Below are 21814 nucleotides of genomic sequence, written 5' to 3'. Positions count from 1 at the left end.
ACAGTTATCATCCTTTTAATCAAAACGCTGCCTTTTGTTTTTTGCATCGAGTTTAATTATGCAGCACTTTTAGTATTCATAGCAAAAGCTACCCAACAGTGTAATTAAAGTACCCAACAAAACACAGAATTTTGACTCAATATAAACAACCCAACGATGTGTTTACAGAAACCCAGCATTTTTTAGTGAACTACCACTAATGAATGGAGAAAGCGCAGTCAAAGCCCGGGGATTCTGCTTGCTGTCATGTTGTATTCAGTAAGTAGCATATATGTTTGTGTTTGTTGTATTTTTTCTGTAGTTTTATAGCTAAATCTGCTCATATCTGCGCACACGTTCATCCGCTTTAGAATAAAAAGCGTGCATGCGCAACTCATTTTCACTTTGCAAATGGCAGTGTTTATTGTTTAGTGTATAAACACCATAAAACAACATTGTTTTAGGATAACATATAATACATTTTTGTATTCTTTGTCTTTTTGCACACGCGCGGGTGTGTTACAATAATAATAACAACAATAATAACAATAATAATAAATTCGGAGCACTACTACCAATAATAATAATACTGAATGGAGAAAGCGCAGTGTAAGAAGTATCATCATTGAAGGAGAGAAGGAAATGAAGAATAAATACATATCAATATTTACAGTTTGAGCTCAACACGATTATTTAAATTTTGTTTATTGTAACATGTTTATTGTCAATGGGCGCCTAAGAGAGATAACACATTTTCGGCTTCACACAATACTTTAGATTAAAACACGACTGCCCCCTACAGGTAATGAACGGCATTTTCACAGCTTGCCTCGCGCTGTTGCGGCAGCTCGCAAGATTCCTTTTCTTAAAACATGCATTCTTAATGGCCAGATCTGTATTTTAACATACCTAGCCGTACAAAATATACAAAATGTGACTACAAAAATGGAAAATACAGATACACTTGGGGTAATTGACATAGAATTTAAATAGAAATGTCCAGGGTGTGTACAAATGTGCATGAATGTGTAATGTCAATAAATTGTCCATAATTGTCCATAAAAGTGCAGTGCGCAAAAATGGTTTTGTCCAGCGTCTCACTGACCGCAACAGAAAAAACAGTCAGGAAGTGGTTTTCATGATCTCGACCTGACATTGGTCCAGCATTGCTTGCTGTAGATTGAGTGCAAGTCAGGGAGCTTTGTGCAGATCATGCACCTCTTTCTTTAGCTTGTGAGTCCTGCATGGTGCTGTTCCCGAACCAGGTCGTGATGTCTCCCGTCAGGTGCAGGAAAGAAAAGTTCCTAAGCACACTGGAGGGCAGTCTAAAGTTTCTCCCAGTGTCTAAGGTGGTAGAGACTCTGCCAGGCCTTTTTTGCCACAGTGTTAATGTGACAGGACCATGACAGGTCCTGCGTGATGTGAATACCGATGTTTCAGAAGCTGACCACTCTCTGGGGTCTGGTATTTCCTTTGCTGCTTTGTACTGTACTTATGTCCACTATCGACTCATTTGTCTTGCTGACATTTAGAAAGAGATTGTTCCTCTGGTACCTGTTCTCCAGATTCCTAATCACCTCCAGGTAGGCTGGCTCATTGTTGTAAGAGATTAGAAAGAAAAAAAAGTGGTAAGTTTCTAGAATACCTTAAAAATATTAAACCTACAAAAACACAATCTAGTCATCTGTACACCATAAAAGAGACAGTCGGTTCAACAGTACAATGTCACCTGTTTGCATTTGAGCAGTCTGAGATTTCAGGCGTGTCACGTATTTAGATGCCTGTGACATGCTGGTCAGATTTACTGATTGAAGTTTTTGAAGACAGACTTAACACAGATGGTCCAAGGTGAGAGTTTTTAATTTAAATTACAGCTTTCACAATTCAGCCTGTGTTTAGAAGGATGTACTGTTACTCCTAGCTCAACAGTAAAAGACCTGGGCGTAATATTAGACAGTAACTTGTCCTTTGAAAATCATATTTCCAATATCACAAAAACAGCCTTTTTCCATCTTAGAAATATTGCCAAACTTGGGAGCATCTTATCCGTATCTGATGCAGAAAAGCTAGTTCATTCATTCATGACCTCCAGACTGGACTATTGTAATGCATTACTAGGTGGTTGTCCTGCATCCTCAATAAACAAGCTTCAGTAAGTCCAAAATGCCACCGCCAGGGTTCTCACTAGATCCAGAAAATATGATCATATAACCCCAATATTATCATCCCTGCACTGGCTACCTGTTCAGTTAAGAATTAATTACAAAATAGTATTACTTACATACAAGGCTTTAAATAGTTTAGCTCCCACATACCTAACCAGTCTTCTGTTACGCTACAATCCACCACGCTCCTTAAGATCACAAAACTCTGGACTTCTGGCAGTTCCCAGAATTTTTAAATCTACAAAAGGGGGCAGGGCATTTTTATATTTAGCTCCAAAACTTTGGAATAGCCTTCCAGACAGTGGTCGGGGCTCAGACACAGTTTCCCAGTTTAAAAGTAGACTCAAGACGCATCTCTTTAATCTGGCATACACGTAACTCATCCCATAACCTCATACTCCAGTACATCTATCCTGAATGGCAACTACGCTAATTCTCCATTGTACCAGTTTCAGTAGACAAAGGCCAACCCTGCGAGGATCCTGAGGCATCCAGAGAAGGACCAGCTCCAGCTGGATTCTGCTTTATGATGGTTGGAGCTACACATCCTGCTCCTGTGCTTCCAGTGATCCAGACCCCATCTGCCCTTTGCACCTACTGACTCATCCCTATGCTGAACTGGACTTCATGTTAATTTAAAGAATTTCTGTTACATTGTACTTTCAGCTGCATAACACACATGATGTTATATCATCTCTATCTGTTTCCACCCAAATGAGGATGGGTTCCCTGTTGAGTCTGGTTCCTCTCAAGGTTTCTTCCTATTGCCATCTCAGGGAGTTTTTCCTTGCCACTGTCGCCGTCACCCTTGGCTTGCTCATCAGAGAAATTTCATTCATTCATCTCATTATTATCTAGACACATTTTTCTTACACATACACAGTTTATTCTTATTTTATTCTCATTAATATTTTATTTTATATATATTATATGAATTTATTTCATTTCTGTGAAGCTGCTTTGAGACAATGACCATTGTTAAAAGCGCTATATAAATAAAATTGAATTAAATTGAATTAAATTAAATAATACTGTAAACCATATGAAAGGTTAATAATTTGTTATAGGACCAGCAGGGCGGTGTTTTTTGCTCTACAATGCAAATGGTGTGAACGGTGTCAGATGTGTAACTTGTCCAGATATTTAGCAACAATTTATTAAGAAGAAAAAGTGTTATTTAATATTTTTTGCAATACTTTGGGTAAACATTCCTCCATCAATCACATAGACATCAATAGCAGCAATTGTACATCATACTCACAGTAAGGTTGAGTCTAGTATTTTGACAGAGACATTTTTTGTGACTGTACACCACACAATTAATTTTAAATATTTAAAAACATTTTACAATGTCTACTTTTATTTAAAGGTAAAAAAAAAAAGGAACCTACATTTTCATGGCACCAAAATACCTAGAATACTCACTCATACCAAACGCACTGCTTATATAACCCCAGTCTTGTCTGATTTTTATTGGCTCCCAGTTGTCTACCGTATCGAATTCAAAATTCTTCTCCTTGTTTTCAAATCTATAAATCGCTTAGCTCTCTCTTACCTTTTTAATCTGCTTGCCCCCTACATTCCGACTCGTTCACTACATTCCTTTGATTCTGTTTTTTTTTTTTTGTTGTCCCTCGGTACCGCCTTTCTTCAATGCGCCGCAGATCATTCAGTGTTATTGCTCCCAAACTCTGGAACTCTCTACCACACTCTCCCCGTTCTGTTAACAACATCTCCATATTTAAATATTTACTCAAAACTCATTTGTTTTCTGAATGTTACACCTGAATCCACCTGTCCTCTGCATGTCTGTCTTTTTTTGTGTGTGTCTGTTTGTTGACTGTTTTTTCCCCCATTGTAAAGTGTCCTTGAGCTCTGGAAAGGCGCTATATAAATAAAATGTATTATTATTATTATTATTATTATTATTATTGGACTGTCACAATATTCAAATTCAATAATCATAAATATTAAGAATTTGTTCATCACACATATGCAGAATCACTGATCATATCCACACTCTCTTCAGTGTGAGTACACCTTGCTCATCCTACTAACACCACTTTAGCATCACTTCCAGGTGGGCTATTATTGTGAAAACTTCTGGCTATAACTTCTATGTAGTCATTGTACAGGATTAAAGAAGGATTGGACTATTTATGTAGTAAAATAGAAATTTAGGCGTGAGGGTTACTTTATATACTTTATGGACTAAGTGTGTGGCCCTTTTTTGTCTATTATATTGTAAGCACTTCTTGGAGTTGGCGCACTGCAAGACTCTACAAAGACCTAGCACAATGTTACAGACTGCTGGTTGAGTGGCTGCTCTTGAGGAAAATGGAAACAGTTGTGTATTAATTACCTCTGATGGTATATTACTGACTGCAACTTGTGTAATCAGCAGGTAACATATTTTATTTATTTTTTGTTCATTAACTTGCCATGTTTAAAGCAAACTTAATGTCTCATTTCAACAGCAGTACAGTACCTGGTGCCCATGGCCTTCAGATTATCCAAACTAAGTGTAACAAAAAAACTTAAAAAGGCTTGAAGAGAATTCCCTATACACTCCTGGACACAGTAAAAACAAAAATTTTGCTTATGATTTCATTTATTATAAAAAAAGAAGCTACCCAAACCTACCTGGCACTATGTGAAAAAGTTATTTGTTCCAAAAGTTACTTCCCAGAGCACAATAACGAATCATTCATGAGATCATAAAATAACTCGAGACAACATCTAAAGAACTGCAGTTTAAGACCTCAGTTAAACAGGCGGTTCATGCTTAAATACCCTTCACCGTGGCTGAATTAAAGCAATTCTGCGAAAAAGAGTAGGCCAAAATTCCTCCTGACTGATATAACCAGTTGTTGCAAATGCTTGATTGCTGTTGTTGCTACCCAGGGTGGCACAACCAGTCATTAGTAATGGGGCAATTCGTTTTAACCCTATGGCCATGTAGGTCTGGAAAGCTTCTTTTCCTATAATACACAAAATTATAATTTAAAAAAGGCATTTTATATCTTTGTGTAATAGTAAAATTTGCTTCATAATATGAATCAATTAAGTTTGACCAATATGCAAAAAAATAAAAATAAATAGGAGGGAAAATACTTTTTCATTAAACTGCATCTGTAAATGAAATTAAAGTTAAGGTGAAGGGGCTAAGTACAATTTTGTGTCATGAAAAGGATATATTTTGTTATGTAATACTGTTTTGGGGGTTTATTTAACATTGTCCCATAAATTTATGAAACACATTCCAAAATTTAATTATCAAAGTCATTTCTTCTAAAAACAATTGATTTTTTTTTCCGCATCATACGCATGAGCATTTTGTCCTTTTTTTTGCTTCAATATAAAAAAAACCTATAAAAATTCAAATTTTATTTGTCACAAACTGTTAGAATTAATTTATATATAAAGGAGTTATTTCTACTCTCTTGCTCTCTTCCTCATAGATCTGATATTAACGTGTTAAATCTTTCCTGTTGCTATCTTCCTGTCTCCTCTTGCATCTGCTCCTTAAGGTGTGAACGCTCCCACGCTCACCTTCCCATTCTCTCTTCATGTCTCTCTCCCCCTCTCTCTCTCTCCCCCTCTGTCTCCTTCCCCCTCTCCCCCTAACTCAAGCCAACATCTTGTGATCTGTCTCTGGACGGACACCTCTCTATCTTCCTCTCCTTTGATTCTTCAGGATCTCACCAGGACATTTACAATGGTTCATGTTCTTTGTAGTAACATATGTCTATGGCACAGGCGTTTGGTCTAACATATATAAACCCCATCTTTTGCTGTTAATAAACAGAGACCTTTCTGACAGACAACGTGTGTGTGTGTGTGTTTGACTGAGTCTCTCCTGGCGCCAGAGAAGCTTACCAAAGCACAGCGGACAGACCGAGCAACTCGCCTCTCGTACTACGTAACTTTAGAAAAACTTTACACATACACAGTCATAAACAATACGATATACAGTAAAATGCTTTAGACAACTGCCCGTGACCTTAAAATAAAAGACTATGAAATAGAAAAATAAATATGAAAAGAAAAACAGAAGAGGTAAATTTAACTAAAAAAGAATAAAATTAAATATAGAATTAAAATAAAATAACATAACCTTCAGTACAAAATAGGCAATAAAAGAGACATATATGAAAATATAGAGAAATAAGAGACAGCTGAACTGTACAGGACCAAATAAACAATATAAGAAACATATATGAAAAATATGGTAGATGAGAAAAGAACAGCTGTGCAATACAAAGATATAGAATTTAGGACTATGTGTGGGAATAAGGTTGAATATAAATTGAGTATAAATAGAAATGTCATGGATTTAAAGTGTTTAAAGTGTTTAAAGTGACTGCATCCGGGTAACAGAATGTCCAGGGGGTGTGCAAATATACTTGAAGTGACATATTTAAAGTGACTTGTAATAATTTAACCTAACTAATGTCCACCAATGTGTAGTTGTGCAGTGGCCACTAGTGTAAGTGAATGTCCAGAATTTTTTATACGAAAAGCATGTAAATAATTCATGATTATTTTGCCAAAAAGAACAAACATGCCTTCTTAGATATCTCAGTGACAGTTCAAAGAACTTAACCTATATAAAAAGCATATGTCATATACCTTCTATCTAACTAAAACCTGTACAGGCAAACAATGACCTTTAATTGGAAGTGTAATGTATGGTTCAAGAACAGCGAGTTTCTTCTGAATTCTTCTGCAGAATCCAGTCACTGCCTTTGGCACCAAGAACAAACATGCCTTCATGAATATTTCCGTTACAATTAATGTGTCATATATGTCTTTGATATATGTCTTTCAGCTAAGACATAATAAATGGGTATCCTCTCACCTTTCTTTGGAAGTCTAATGTAAGTTTGAATACTGCAAACATTCTTCTGCATTTTGTCTTCTGAATCAGGTACATACATAGGGGCCAGGGGTAGCTCAGTGGTTAAGGCATTGGACTACGGTTCGGAAGATCTCAGGTTCAAACCCCACAACCACCAAGTTGCCACTGTTGGGCCCTTGAGCAAGGCCCTTAACCCTCAACTGCTCAGATGTGTAATGAGATAAAAAAAAAAAAAAATGTAAGTCGCTCTGGATAAGAGCGTCTGCCAAATGCCTAAATGTAAATGTAGTTACATGTCTTTGTTGTGCTTTAGTCCTACCCAAATTCCTCTAGTTTGTCTCCTAATAAATTAAAATGAGAAACACCTACATTTGAAGTAATTTTGTAATCATGCAAGTAATCAATGGTTTTATGAAATAAGGAAGCCTCGAGTACAAAGACAGTTGAAAGTTTCACTTATCATTGTTTTTCTAAAGCGCATTTATGAGTCAAAGCTGACCTAAGCGCTGTAAACCTGAAATAAATTTAACACTTTAGCACAATTAAATTAAACAATTTAATTAAAACCATTGTTATATTTGTCCAAAAGTCAGTGTAGAAATGCATACTGTAAATGTTGTCTTCAGGCTCTCCATTCTGTAAAAAAGTGCGTCAAATAATTGTGGAATACTTTAAAAATAATGTTCTTCAATGTCACATGTCAAAGACTATGAAAATCTCATTTCATCAGAACATCATCAAATGCTTCAGAGAAACTGGCGAAATCTCTGTGCATAAGAAACATGGCAGAAAACCTTTGTTGGATGCCCTCAGATGACACTTATCAGCATGATTGTGACATTATGAATAATTACAATTAAAATAAGCTCATTTAGTGGATAAAAGTCTAAGATTTCTTCGTTGAAACATTCCTGTTGTCTAAGTTCTATTGTGAATAAACTATTGGTTTAGGCAATTTGAACGTCTTTTGGTTTTCATTTCATTCAAATTTAAAAGACGTCCCAACTTTTTAGAAATTCGGGATGTAAAATAATCTAAGAGACAGGTATATTCTATCACCCTTATTTAAAAAAGTGATTATACTGAATGACCACGTTTTTTCATCAGTGGATTTTTTTCTTCCCTGATGGCATGCACACATTCCAACATTTATCTGTCTCATTCTCTCATCATCAACACAAGACAATTGAGCCAAGTCTAAACAAAAATATGTGTTGGGACATTGCATAAGCTTATCGAAACAATGCCATGGTGAATGCGTAGCATAATCAAAGCAAAAGACTGCCAATGAAATGTTAGAGGGTGTGACTTTTTGTCCCATTGTCTTATTAGACCTTATAATTTTTTTAATGAAAAATGTGTTTTCAGTGACAGTTTAAGAAAATCATCATCTGTAAGAGCCATATGTAAAGTAACTTCCACTTACAGTAAAAGCCAATGGTCACATGTATAGTCCAAACTTGCCCAGAATAACACACACCATATCTTTGAAACTGTATTCATAAAGTTTAACCCCACCCACTTGATATATCATGAATAAGCATGGTTAGCTTCTGTCCTTAAACCAGCATCTTCCAGAAGACTTGTTTTAAATTTACTCCTAGCTACCTGCTTCTGGCGACTTTCTTGTAATTGTTCCTGCTATTTTTGATCTAATGGTTGTCATGATGTCTGTTAATCAACCTCTTTGTAGATTATTTCAATTTACATGAATTTTGCTGTTACTGTATGTAGTAGCCATTTATTTTAACGTTCCCTTAAGTGAAATTATTTATAATGAAGTGCTCTTGAATGTTAAATTCCGATCATTCTCTTTTGTAGCATTTTCTATAACCAAGCATCAGTATTTATTTGAAATAAAAAAATAATAATAGCACCTAGTTTGGAGAGCCTGAAGACAGTATTTACAGTAAACATTTCTACATTGAGTTTTGGACAAATATGGCAATGATTTTAATTTCACTGTTTGTTTTTAAGGCACTACATGGCTCTACAGAACATCAGTGACATGATTACTCCATTCAGAAAGGGTTCTTCAAATGTGCTGATAAATTACTACTAACCATCTCACATTCATGATTATAAACAACGGTGATGTACATTGTTCAGTAACTTTCTATACATTGTGAAAGATCATACATTTAAGACGAAGATCAGCTTTAACTATTGCTGCATTTTAATCTTGACTTAAGACCAATATTTTCTCCTGGACTTATGAGAATTGTTTTCATGCCAGGTGTCCCCTAACTCATTTAATAATGAATATGTCCTACTGTCCTTGTACTTTTTTAAGTGTTAATTTTCTTTTAGCTTTACCTCACTTAGGACAGCTTTGACTTATAAATGCCCTTTAGAGAAACAATGAGATGAATTAAACTTTCAACTATCTTTCGACTTACTGTAAGTCATCATCAATTCTTAAAACCATTGATTTCTTGCATGATTATAACATTACTTCAAATGCATTCATTTCTCAGGTTAATTTATTAGAAGACAAATTGGAGGAATTTGGGTAAGACTAAAGTACAACAGTCTTCCAAAGAAAGGTGCGGGGGTCACATTATTTCTTAGCTGGAAGGCATATTACATATATTACACATTAACTGTCACTAAAATATCTAAGAAGGCATGTTTGTTCTTGGTGGCAACGGCAGTGACTACATTCTGCAAAAGAATTCAGAAAAAATAGCCAATCTTGAACCATACATTACACTTCCAATGAAAGGTGAGTGTTTGCCTGTACAGTTCCTGTTAGATGGAAGCCTTATTATAATTTTTTCCCATAAGTTAAATGTTTTAAACTGTCACTGAAATATCTAAGAAGGCATGTTTGTTTTTTTTGGACAAAACAGTCACTAAATTCTTCATAAGAATTCAGAAGAAGCGAGGCGGTCTGGGACCATACAATACACTTTAAATTAAAGGTCAGTGTTTGCCTGTACAGTTTTTGTTAGATGGAAGGTATATTATATAAGCTTTTCACATAGGTTAAGTTTAAGTAAATTCTTCATACCAGCTCTAATCTAAGGTGCTGTTTTTCAATCACTTGAATAAAAGAGATGGAGTTTTTCCTTTAAATAACATGTGTTGTATTGTTTTTAATTACTTTACTGTATATACAACCGATTATTTTTATGCTATTTTACAAATGCAAAATACAAATAGATTTTATTTGTCTTTTTTATGTTTAAAAAATAAAAAATGAAATAAAAAATTTTTAGGAAAACACCAAAGAAAATTATTGTGTATAAAGTGATTAAAAAGCAATACAATGCATGTTATGATAAGGAAAATCTCAGTTTTTTTCCATTCCATAAATTCAAAATGGTAACAATGTCAATTTTAGAATCTAGCATTCAGAAGATTTTAAATTGACACAAATTTAAGAAGAGGCCTGAAGCACTGCAGGTCTTAAGAAAGGCCTCAGATCCAAGAGTGTCTTAAAGTGAGGAGGGGTAGTAAGTAAACTCCGCGCCTTGCTTTTATAATGCGGAGGAAGCACGAGATCCTAGTGAGGTTAATTATCACCAGCTGGCCCGAATAGGCGTTTCTGTTCCTCTGCATACCTGCAGAAGGGGGTGCCGCCTACCTAGGGAGCCTACGGAGTAAGCAAGGAGCGATAATAGATTTGGGCGCATGCCCATCAGAGGTGCACACCGTGAGAACTACAGAAATATTATTTATAACAGCAAAATTCCTCTGCGTTTTGGAAAACCTTTTTTATCCAAACTGCAGTTGAGCGCTGATTAGACTACTTATGAAATTAAAGAGGAGGATCACAATGCTGGCACAGCATCCCGAGCTCAAACCTTAAAAATTAAATTAACAAATTAGTGTCATGCACACTCAAGACGCGACCGGCACTAGGATCCGGAAGTAGTGCGGTTGCGAACCAGGAAGCATAAAAGGAGTAAACAAACCACAGTACAACGCTCAGTCATTGAGTTGCCCGATGTCGCCTCGGTTACGGTCATCAAACTGTGAGTACTCACTTCTTTGGCTTCGCTTTCTTGCTGAGTGTGTATTTATAGGACGCGGGTTAGATTGTGTCTTTCCCTTGCTCCCCAATCGTGAGAGTCCTTAAACTAACTGCGTGATTATCCTGCCTATTCGTGTCACTCCGCGTTTGGGTTTACCAGTCACGCTACACAGGGCTAACCGCTAAAGCTACGTCTTCTTGTCACCTCAGGTTAGTTCTTGACAGAATGACTGAGCCTTCCGCGGTGGACCCAGCGGAGTATGCGCGCCTATGCGACGTGGTGGATCAGCACGCCACGCTCATCAACCAGCTAACCGGAGAGCTCGCTACTCCACTCTGAATACAAATATCTCGGAGTCCATCTGGACAACAAACTTGACTGGTCACGCAACACAATGGCACTCTACAAGAAAGGACAGAGTCGGTTGTATTTTCTTCGAAGGCACAGGTCTTTTAACGTCTGTAACACCATTCTGCGGATGTTCTATGAAACCGTTCTGACGAGTGTAATTTTTTATGCTGTGGTCTGTTGGGGTGGTACCATTAAGGTGTCTGATAAGAACAAACTGGACAAGTCAATTAAAAAGGCCGGATCGGTGCTAGGCATGGAGCTTGACTCTGTGGATGTAGTAGCAAAGAGGAGGATTCTATCCAAAGTACAATCCATTTTGAACAATCCTTCTCACCCGCTATACAGTGTCTTTGCTGAACAGAGGAGCAGTTTCAGCCAGAGACTGATTACTATCAAGTGTTCCACAGAGCGCCACAGAAGATCCTTTCTCCCAACGACCATAAAAATTTACAACTTTTCCCTGTAACTCATACACATATGTATGTGGATTTTTCACTAACTGCCCTCGGGGCAGAGGCACATAGTACAGGCTGCCATTTGAAGAAACCAAAGAATAAAGAATAAACCAGTTGTTGAGTCAAAATAACTCAACCAGGTGTTAAATTGTAAATGACTCACTACATCTCATTTGACCAAATATAAGCAGAACAACAATGTGTTTAAAGAACCTGAAATAACCTGGAATTTTGACCCAGCATAAACAACCCTACAGTGTGTTTACAGAAACAACACAGAATTGTTTAGAGTCTTTTAAGTTATTCCACTGTTCTATTTTAAAAGTCTATTTTAACGTTTTTAACTCCGGATCCGAGCTGGTCGAGTGAGATCCTGAGGAAAAACAAAGGACGCGACGCTAAGCGGCGGCCCTGAGGGAAATGAGCCGGCGTCAGGAACAGACTGAGAGCTTGGCACACCGCACACCTCTGCCTAGCATCCTGCTCGCCAACGTCCAGTCACTGGAGAACAAGCTTGATGACCTCCGGGCCAGGATAAAGTTCCAGAGAGACATTCGGGACTGCAATCTCCAAGTCAAGGCGAGGCGGCGTGTGTTTAATGGTGAACAGCAGCTGGTGCAACAGTGCGAGTGTTGTTCCTCTTACACGCTCCTGCACACCAAACCTGGAACTACTGTCCATTACAGATGCGGCCCATAAGACTGCACGTGTTTTCCCGTGAGATGCCGCAATTTAACGCCGGTGTGCCGTGACTTGCCGTAAGCAACATTTGGGAATTTAAATAAATGTATTGTCCTTCACTAAATATCTGCCAGATGGCGCATGGAAGGACTTTATTTAAAAGCCAGACCAAGTACGACAGAAAATTGTGTGTAATTAGTTAGCCTAAAACAATATTGTCTCCAATGCTAAAGCAAACATGAATTTACTTTTGTTTTACATTAGATCTTTTATGATGAATGTGTGTATATGTGCTTCATAGTATTTTCACAATGATGAAATGAGATGCCCAAATTTGTGCTTTAAAAGTTTCTTACATACAGTAGTTTTTTGTAATGTCTCAGGAACAAAACAATGAAAGACATGGCAATGCCTCGGTTTAAATGGTCTTGAAATTAATTTAAATTTCTGATAGTAGGCGATCTGATAGTGTAAACTATGCGAATGTCCTAATTTGTGAGTATCTTATTTAAAACGTAAAAATGTGTCGCCATCATGAATGAACAAAATATACTTTGATCATATTAAGTAAATATTCACAAAGTGCTTTGGGCTTTTTAGAATAATAATAAGCATGCTTTTAGCTGTTTGTGTCCAGCATTGAATTATTATTTCATCCATTACTTGACCAGGGCTGGAAATTATAGCTGAAATGTGATTGTGGATTTATGACTGAAATTATTCGGTCATATGGGAATTTATGACTGACGTAACTCGTACTTTCACTTTACAAAAGGCAGCATTTTTATTAAAAGGCTGATAATGTAGACGCGTGTTGTACAGCATATACAACGCGACAGCGCGCTCAGTTATTGTCATCCCTTTTCTCACCATGGGGTAGATCAGACTTCATAAGTACTTTGAGTGTAATTCACAAATTTACTAAATATGTTATGTTTTTATGTATATACAGTATGTGTTTGTATGTGAATACATTATATAAGTACGTGTTCCTGCGCGTGTCTCATATGTGACATTCATATAAAATGCAATTCATGCTGTGTATGTTGTTAAAGTATTTGTGGATATGTATGTAACAACGCGGCTTGCGCGAGGGGCAGAGCCGCGCATAAACTGTTCAGAATGGGCCGGGTCGTGTTACCGAGACACTCCGTGTGATCATTCGGTCGCACCAGTAAAGGGTGTCAGGGCCAAAGACAAAGCGCGCTTGAACATAATGCAGTAACTCTATTTATTTGAACACGGTAAAGGTGCTAATGTTTCGTACATTCCTTTATTCGTCCTTTCTGTTTGTGCTTAGGTTTCACTGTTTTCCATATACTGTACATACAACGTTTAGACCATGATGTTTCGGAAGCGATATTAAATTAGGAGAATTTTGTTAAACACAATTTTGTTTCAATAAAGTTTTATTAAATATAGAATATTTTTTTATGTTTTGCTGGCGAAATACATTTTAGGCAGAGACGTCTGCTCGGTCTTGTTAAATAGTTTTAAACCCCTTATTTCTGCAAATTCCCCCATCAGCAACAAACGGTTTGATAACTTCACACTTGCGATTGTACTTTTAAAATGTAACCTACGTATCTACAGAATAAGAATATTTAACTACTTCAGTAATGAATGAGAAATTTGGTCGGTCTAGCTTTTAGATAAGGTTCGTATTTGATATAATTCTATTATTTAATTAAGTATCTTATTGTAAATATGATTCTTATCCTCTATATTCTTGTCGAGTATAGTCCTTTAGAGCAAGCACTGTGTCAGAAGATTCTGCGGAATCGCTTTTCACTTTTCTGTAGATGTGAATTTATCAAACTGTGTGCGCTGTTGCCAAATACTGTAGGGGGTTTAGATGAATTAACAAGACAGAGCGGATGTCTATGCCTAAAATAGATAGGTTTAAATAGATAGATTAATGATAGCAATTAAATCAGACTTAATAGTTGGATCTTATACTTTTCTTTTTATTTACTGTATGGACAGTCACATTATGCTTTCTCTATGTTATTTATCTCTTTATATATTCTCTAATTATGACTTGAATAAATCGGCTCACATCGGAGCGCGCTGGCGTGTTGGAAAAGCCAACGTTTACTGTATCTATCGAGTAGCCTATATAAGTGCAAGTCGCTGGTTTATACACGCCGATAAATGAATTTAAGATGGATTTTAAAGCATATTTTTTAGGCCTAAATATTCGTTTTAATTACTGGCCAGGTGTATTACGAAGTTGTTCTCTGCACGCTGTATCTGCATGGAGAGAATGTGTGTGTGTGCACGGAGAGTTTGTGTGTGTGTTTGTGACGTTATCTTGTCCTTTATACATGCTTCCAACCAACCAACCAACCAACCAACCAACCCTGGCCTCCAAACTCAGAAGCTAAGTGTCAAAGCCGATAACTGCTCCTTTGATCTGCTCGTTACGGCGGGGCGCCGACTGCTGATCAGCGTATAGTAACCTGTACAAGCCAAGCTCCTCCCCAAACACAGTGTAAGATAACTATTTACACTAACCATTAAAATGTTTAGAATTTAATTAAACACAAATATATAAATTAGACTTTCTTTATACATAATATTTTTATTATACTGTATATAAACTCATGCTAGGGTACTTTTACTACGCTGAAGTACCATTTAAAACTATTTATTCATTTCTTTTTTATTTGCTTACTGTACTTTCTTACTTAATTACTTACTAACTAGAGAACGCTTTAGTAAATAGCTCTAAAACAACTGTAATACGAATGACAATGGATTATTACAGAACGTGCGAGTTGACGCCCATGCACCAATCACTAACCATTAAAATGTTGTATTTGAATTAAAATGGCACTTATATATTTGTGTTTAACTAAATTCTTAAAGCGTCGTGTTCACCCATGGGTTTACTGCATAAACACTGTTTTTTGCATTGAGTTTAATCATGCAGCACTTTTAGTATTTATAGCAAAAGCAACCCAACAGTGTGATCAAAGTACCCGAAATAACACTGAATTTATAGCACAACCCAACGATATTTAAAGCACATAAACACAATAAAACAATATTGCATGGGTGCGTTGTAACAAAGTATCATCATAGGAGGAGAGAAGAAAATGAAGAATAAATACATATCAGTATTTACAGTTTAAGCTCGACACGTTTATGAGCTCCGTCGCTTGCTGTCAATGGGCGCCTAAGAGAGAGAACACGTTTTCGGCTTCAGTAGACACACAATACTTCAGACTGAAACACGACTGCCTCCTACAGGTAATGAAGGGCATTTTCACAGCTTGGGATCCCATTTCTCGAAACGTGCGTTTTTAATGGCCAGATCTGTATTAGAGCCTGCGTGTGTCCTTAAGCCTGTGTTTCGCCACAGGGCTTAGGCTATGTGTCTTTAAGCCTGTGTTTCGCCATAGGGCGTATGCTTGGTGTAACAGGTATTGGAGCCTGTCTGTGTCCCTAAGCCTGTGTCTTGCCAGAGAGCCCATGTTTCACCCTATGTTTGAGTACTGTTTGAGTTTGTTGTTTCTTTGTTTGTTTTGTGTCTTTATTATTTATATCCTGTGACTGCCCTTATTAAAAGACTCTTTTTGTTTACAAAACCCCTCTGCGTTTATGCCTGCTCTTTCCGCCCACAGTGACAACATCCGCCATTACACCCTGATCACGACAGTTGTCTTATTTTGTCGTTGAAATTTGAAATAGTTTTCTCACTTGTAATCACTAATGCTCATTTTATACATAACCTAAAATAAACCTACCTAAACCAGAGGAAATGTCCCTGGAAGATGAGTGTAATCACATGTCAAGAAAAACTCAGGTTATCAAAACCAATCAAGGTAAAAAATCACTGAACTAGCTAGTTAGGCTAAGGGTTCTGTCACTCGCTCAATCAGATCAGTTTAAAATGGTTTGCTGGTATAACCATAGCAAGAAACAGTACTGCTAAAGCATGTCAGCAAATTTTGACAATCAAAGAAGAAAAGTAACTGTAAAGTTAAGAATGTAGGGATAAAAAAGAGAAATAAAAGATTCAGATGTTAGCCATGCTCATATTGAAGTGCATAAACTGTCATCTTGAATAAGCAGGGATAGTGCAATATCTCTCTCTCTCTCTCTCTCTCTCTCTCTGCGCATGCGCTGGGTGTGAGGAAGACTGTTTGGCGTCTTGCCAGATTTTCTGAAAAAACTTTCCGTTTTCTTTAACCCCCATTTCTTTATTTATTTCTTTATTTATTTTTTATGTATTTATTTCCCCTTAATCTTTATTTAGCGAATGCGTTTTAAAAGACATTTAGTTTAAAACTTCATAGTGAGAGAGAGAGCGGGGCACCATGGCCTCTGAGGCCGGTGGGGAAAGTTTGTCTCTCCGTAATGGTGTCAGGTGTGTCACGGACAATGGGGTACTGGTGGAGGACGTACTGTTAGCGGTGGGAGAGCAGGTCGGGTGCGACAACATCTACTCAGCCTCCCGGATGAACAAAGCGGTGGTGGTGTTTGTGAAAAAGACGAGCCTCGTGAGTGCGCTGATTAAGAGCGGAATAACCGTGAGAGGATCTGCGGTCCAGGTCACCCCTCTGTCGGCCCCCGCGACAAGAGTGGTGATCTCTAATGTGCCTCCGTTTATACAGGACGAGGTGATCATGAGGAAGCTGGCCCGATTCGGGAGGTTCGTCAGCCCCATGAGAGCCATCCCGCTCGGGTGTAAGAGCTCCAGCGTGAGACACGTCCTGTCCTTCAGGAGACAGGTCCTGATGGTTTTAAACAACCAGGAAGGAACACTGAATGTAAACTTTAAGTGCAAAGCAGGGGACAGCAGCTACACCCTCTTCGCCACCACAGAGCCGCTGAGGTGCTTTGAGTCCGGAGACGTCGGACACAAGAGGCTGAGCTGTCCACACGGAGCCGCGCAGCCGGGGAGCTCGGAGGGCGACTCGGCCCGGAAACAGCAGCAGCAGCGCGGGGACAGTCAGCCGGAAAACACCAAGGAGTCCGAGTCCGCCGCGGGCCTCAGCGACACACCCGAGCCAGCACTCATGGAGGTCAGTCATACACACACCGCCACCACAGAGACACACACCGCACCCGGCGATGACCCGAACATCACCACTACTGTACACAGCGAGAGTAAACATCCCGACCCGTGTACAGTAGTCAGCACTGACCACGCCCCCAACGCTGACCACGCCCCCAACACCAGCACCGGAGAGGCACAGGAACCTCAAACCTGCACACCAACGCCAAAAGAAAAAACCTCAATAAAACCAAGGAGAAAAAGAGATGAGACGACCATCACTGAACAGAGCAGCAAACGGAAACCCCGCAGCCAAACACTGAACACAACAACACAGGACACAGAAGAAGCAGGATGCAGCACCGCACACACACACACACACAGAACCACAAGGAGACACAGAGGAACAAATAAACAAATTCTTACAGTTACCGAAAAAGAAAAAAGACAAGTGATCAATAAACTATTCCCGGGAGACAAAAAAAAAATAAAAAAAAATCTCACAACAGCAAACAGGACAAATTACACGTAAATAAACCAGACTATAAAAACATAACAGTGCGACACAAAACTTTAAAAGACGTTGGATTTGTTGGTGGGGTGGAGGGTCACGGGGTTTTCCTTAAAAGAAAAAAAAAAAAAAAACGAATGTACATATGTTAATACTTTGTGTATGTATGTGTGTGCGTATGTGTATGTAAGTATGTATGTACACTTAATTGTATGTGTGTGTGTGTGTATGTATGTGTGTATATGTATATATTTTTGTATATATAATTGTAAAACAGTAAATTTATTAATTTGTTATAATGAAGTGAGTTAAAATCTCTCTCTCTCTCTCTCTCTCTCTCTCTGTCATTTGTATCTGTACATATGGATGCATGAGTGTATGTGAATGATTGTATGTGAATCGTTAACATTATATTTACTTAAGTAACTTTTGAAAAAAAAATACTTCTATGAGTACTTTTTCCTGCACCATACTTTTTACTTTTACTTGAGTAACTTCATGAAGAAGAAACGTTACTCTTACATTCGGCTACACTCGACTTGTTACTTTTCCAACCATTTATTGGACACATTAGATATTTTTTGTTTTTGCCAGAGAAATGCAGCTGGTGGATGTACCACGTGACTGTTTCACCAATCAGATGTAGCAACAATAATCACATAAATCCGTTGGACAAATCAGCCGCAAAACCAATAACCGCATGGAGTCAAATGGCCACACAGAAGGCAGGGGTCGGGGGAGGGTTGTCTTCAGCAATGGTAGACAGTGAAGCAAACATGTCGCGGTTAGTTTAGCGGTTTTATTTAATGTTGCAATCTTAACATTTAATTAGAAAATAAAGCTAGATGCTTAAAAATATAAGTTTCTTACATTTGTTCTGCTGGACACAGTTCATGGTAAAGTGAAGCCTCTTGTACATGTTCTAATGTTATTTGTTATCTGCTGAGGCATTAGCAGGGCAACTGAACATACAGTATATCTTATACAGGAAATAGTTTACACTGTTCAAACATCCATGTGTTACCTACAGTAGGTATTTATTTCAAAAGCTTTATATTGTTTTATATTGAGATTGGGACATTTGTATTTCTTATTCCTTAATTTGATATTTTGTACAGATATTTTATTTTTTTCGTTTAATTTTTTTAATTTTATTGATTTTATCTGCTTACATACTTTCTAAAAAAATTAATCAGACATTGTGATGAAACAGTTACTCAGTACTTGAGGAGGCTTTTCACCGAATACTTACTTGGGTGATATTTCAGATTACTACTTTTTACTTCTAGTTGAGTTTTACTGCACCATACTTTTTATTTTGAAGTACAGATACTTTTACTTGAGTAGATTTTTTGGCTACTCTACCCACCTCTGTTCAGAAGTAACACTCCTGTACTTTAGCACCATATGAACAGTCTACAAAGAACAGAAAGGACAAAGACAGGCTTTCATATACAGGCAAAGATGAGTTGAAACAACAGTAGAGTGTTTATGTTGAGACTGACTTTATTGATAGAAATCTTTACAGATTTTAATATTCTTTTGAAAAAGAAATCAAATCAAATAATCAATGAGGATATCAATAAGGATTATTAAAAGGTAATAGTTGAAACAATCCTTTAAGCCAAGCTAACAAAGAAGACATTTTTGATTTGAATGATCTAATAGGTGAGATTCATTATATTAAATTTTCATTACATTTTTAGAATAAACTTTGCAGATTTTGAGGCCCCACCGAGGTTTTTGGCTGATTCAGTCACAGTTACATCTCCAGCAGTGTAAGTGACACCTTTGTAGGTTCCACTGGTTTTAAATTCCAGCACACCACCATTATGGCACGTAATCTTGACTTTGCCCTTGAAGGGGAGATCAACTGGAGCCTGGCCAAGTATGATGTCCACATCCACGATTTTACCTGGAAGGACTTGAACAGGAAATGAGTAAAGCTCCATTCTCTCTTCACTCATCTCTGAAGCATATGTACCATCAACACTAAGTATGAAAACATAGTTTGATTTTTTCTTTGCAATCAGTGGGATTCCTGCGTTCACTTCCAGAGTGTATGTCAACTCCAATTTTCCGGTAACTGACCAGGAGGATTTCTGCGTTATTTTTTGGGAGGTTCCAACTTTGTGTTCTTGAGTTAGAGAAGTATCATTCTGGAAGGTCATGGATTTGATTTCCCTGATATTCACTTTGGGTATCACTTCCTTAAGTGTAGGATACTCAACATCTGTAAGCTTAGTAGACTCGATCGTGTTAATGAATATGAAGCCGAAGCAATCAATATCTGAACCTGAACGCCCTGTGATTCCCATGCAGATCCCAGAAGCAACATCAACTGGAACTTCTTGGTTCAACCCTTCACTTCTCTGCTTTACATAGAACTCCCTGGAGTGAGTTGTCTTGAATTTGATGGCACCCAGACGTGTTCCCCTTGAATTTGCCCATAGTGAAAGGGAGGTGAAATGCTCTCCATCTTCAAATATAAACTCTTTAACATCCCCAGCAGGTACACCAAACTGCTTGGACTGGCCATCAGTAAGGCAGACCTTTATGGCCTTCACTTGCCAGTCACCGAGCCACACCCAGATCTTTTGCAATGTGGATCCATTTTCAGTGCCATTAAAATTAAAGGGGTTTCCTCCATTCGCACCAACTGCAACTACATCTGCCAGGGCTGACATTATCTTGAGCTTAACCTTTAAAAAGAAAACAGACAATTAGTTGTATTAAGGTCATTTTTAATAATTATTCTTTTTTAAAATAAATAATCAAAAGCTACTGCCAATATTATTTTATGATTCAGATCATAGATAAATCATTAATTTATTCTTACTAATGGCCAATACGTTCTTTTGGAATAAAACCAGTCATTCATTCATAATATATGCAAATGCTTTACATAAAGTTAATTAACCTTAACTAAAATGAATAAATTACTTGTAACTTCTATCTCACACCACTACAAGGTAGATAGTACCAAAGTACCAATATATATTTTGGGTAGACCAGTATGGCCATCTTTAAACAAAATGGCCGCAGCAAAATTATGTCATCGCACGATTTAAGCCATAAATGAGACCTAAGTTGTGATTCTAATCTATTCTTATTGGTAACCATAATTTAATTTTTTTTTAAAGATGTTAAAATTGCACCTAATCAATAAAAACCTCACACCAAGTAATAATAGAAAACATAAAAGAATGAATAGATTGCAATAAATTGTTTAATATTGCTACTGTATCTAACTAAATACATTTCCCTTGCAAACGACTTATAGATGTTTTTATTTATAAATTTATTTTGGATTAATAAATCAATTTAACTAATTAACGTTTTCATACATAGGAATTTTTGGCGATGAACCTTGATATTCCACCATGTGCTGGCAATGGCAGGGACGAAAGCAAAGATTGCACGGAAGTCGACATATTCATGTAATTTCCATGATTAATCTCCTTGACACGTCAGTGCAGCCCTATACTTGGGTTATTTGAAGCTGTTGTGCTCTTTCTATCCTGTCTGGTCAGCATCCTCACAAACCTCTGCCTAATTTTATTGATTTCTTTCATGAACATTGTAACCAATCACATAAACAGTACATTACATGTAAAACAATAAAATATGCACAGATTTAAAACAGTAAATTTATGCATAAAATATTAATAGAACATATAAATAAGACACAAACAACTGAGGCGCATATTGTGCACATTTCATCGCTCCAAACCCCTCTGGAAAGCTACAGCTTCTAAATGTTATTTCTTGGTGCAATAATAAGAGAAATTACCCCCACTGAGTATCTACCTCTGGTGTCCTGTCA

The 21814-nt window shown here is 37.4% G+C and overlaps 1 protein-coding gene across 1 annotated transcript; it reads right to left on the bottom strand.

Moving 5' to 3' along the window:
- Positions 1–19682: 19682 nt before the first annotated feature.
- On the bottom strand, positions 19683–20678 carry LOC128520188 (aerolysin-like protein). The gene has a single exon (XM_053494299.1). The coding sequence runs from the start codon at positions 20673–20675 to the stop codon at positions 19683–19685; it is 993 nt and encodes a 330-aa protein (XP_053350274.1). The 5' UTR covers positions 20676–20678.
- Positions 20679–21814: the final 1136 nt, after the last annotated feature.

This window comes from Clarias gariepinus, chromosome 1, assembly GCF_024256425.1.
Source record: "Clarias gariepinus isolate MV-2021 ecotype Netherlands chromosome 1, CGAR_prim_01v2, whole genome shotgun sequence".
Lineage (NCBI taxonomy): Eukaryota > Metazoa > Chordata > Actinopteri > Siluriformes > Clariidae > Clarias > Clarias gariepinus.
Note: the sequence above shows the minus strand (reverse complement) of the source record. Positions and strands in the feature narration are given on the sequence as shown.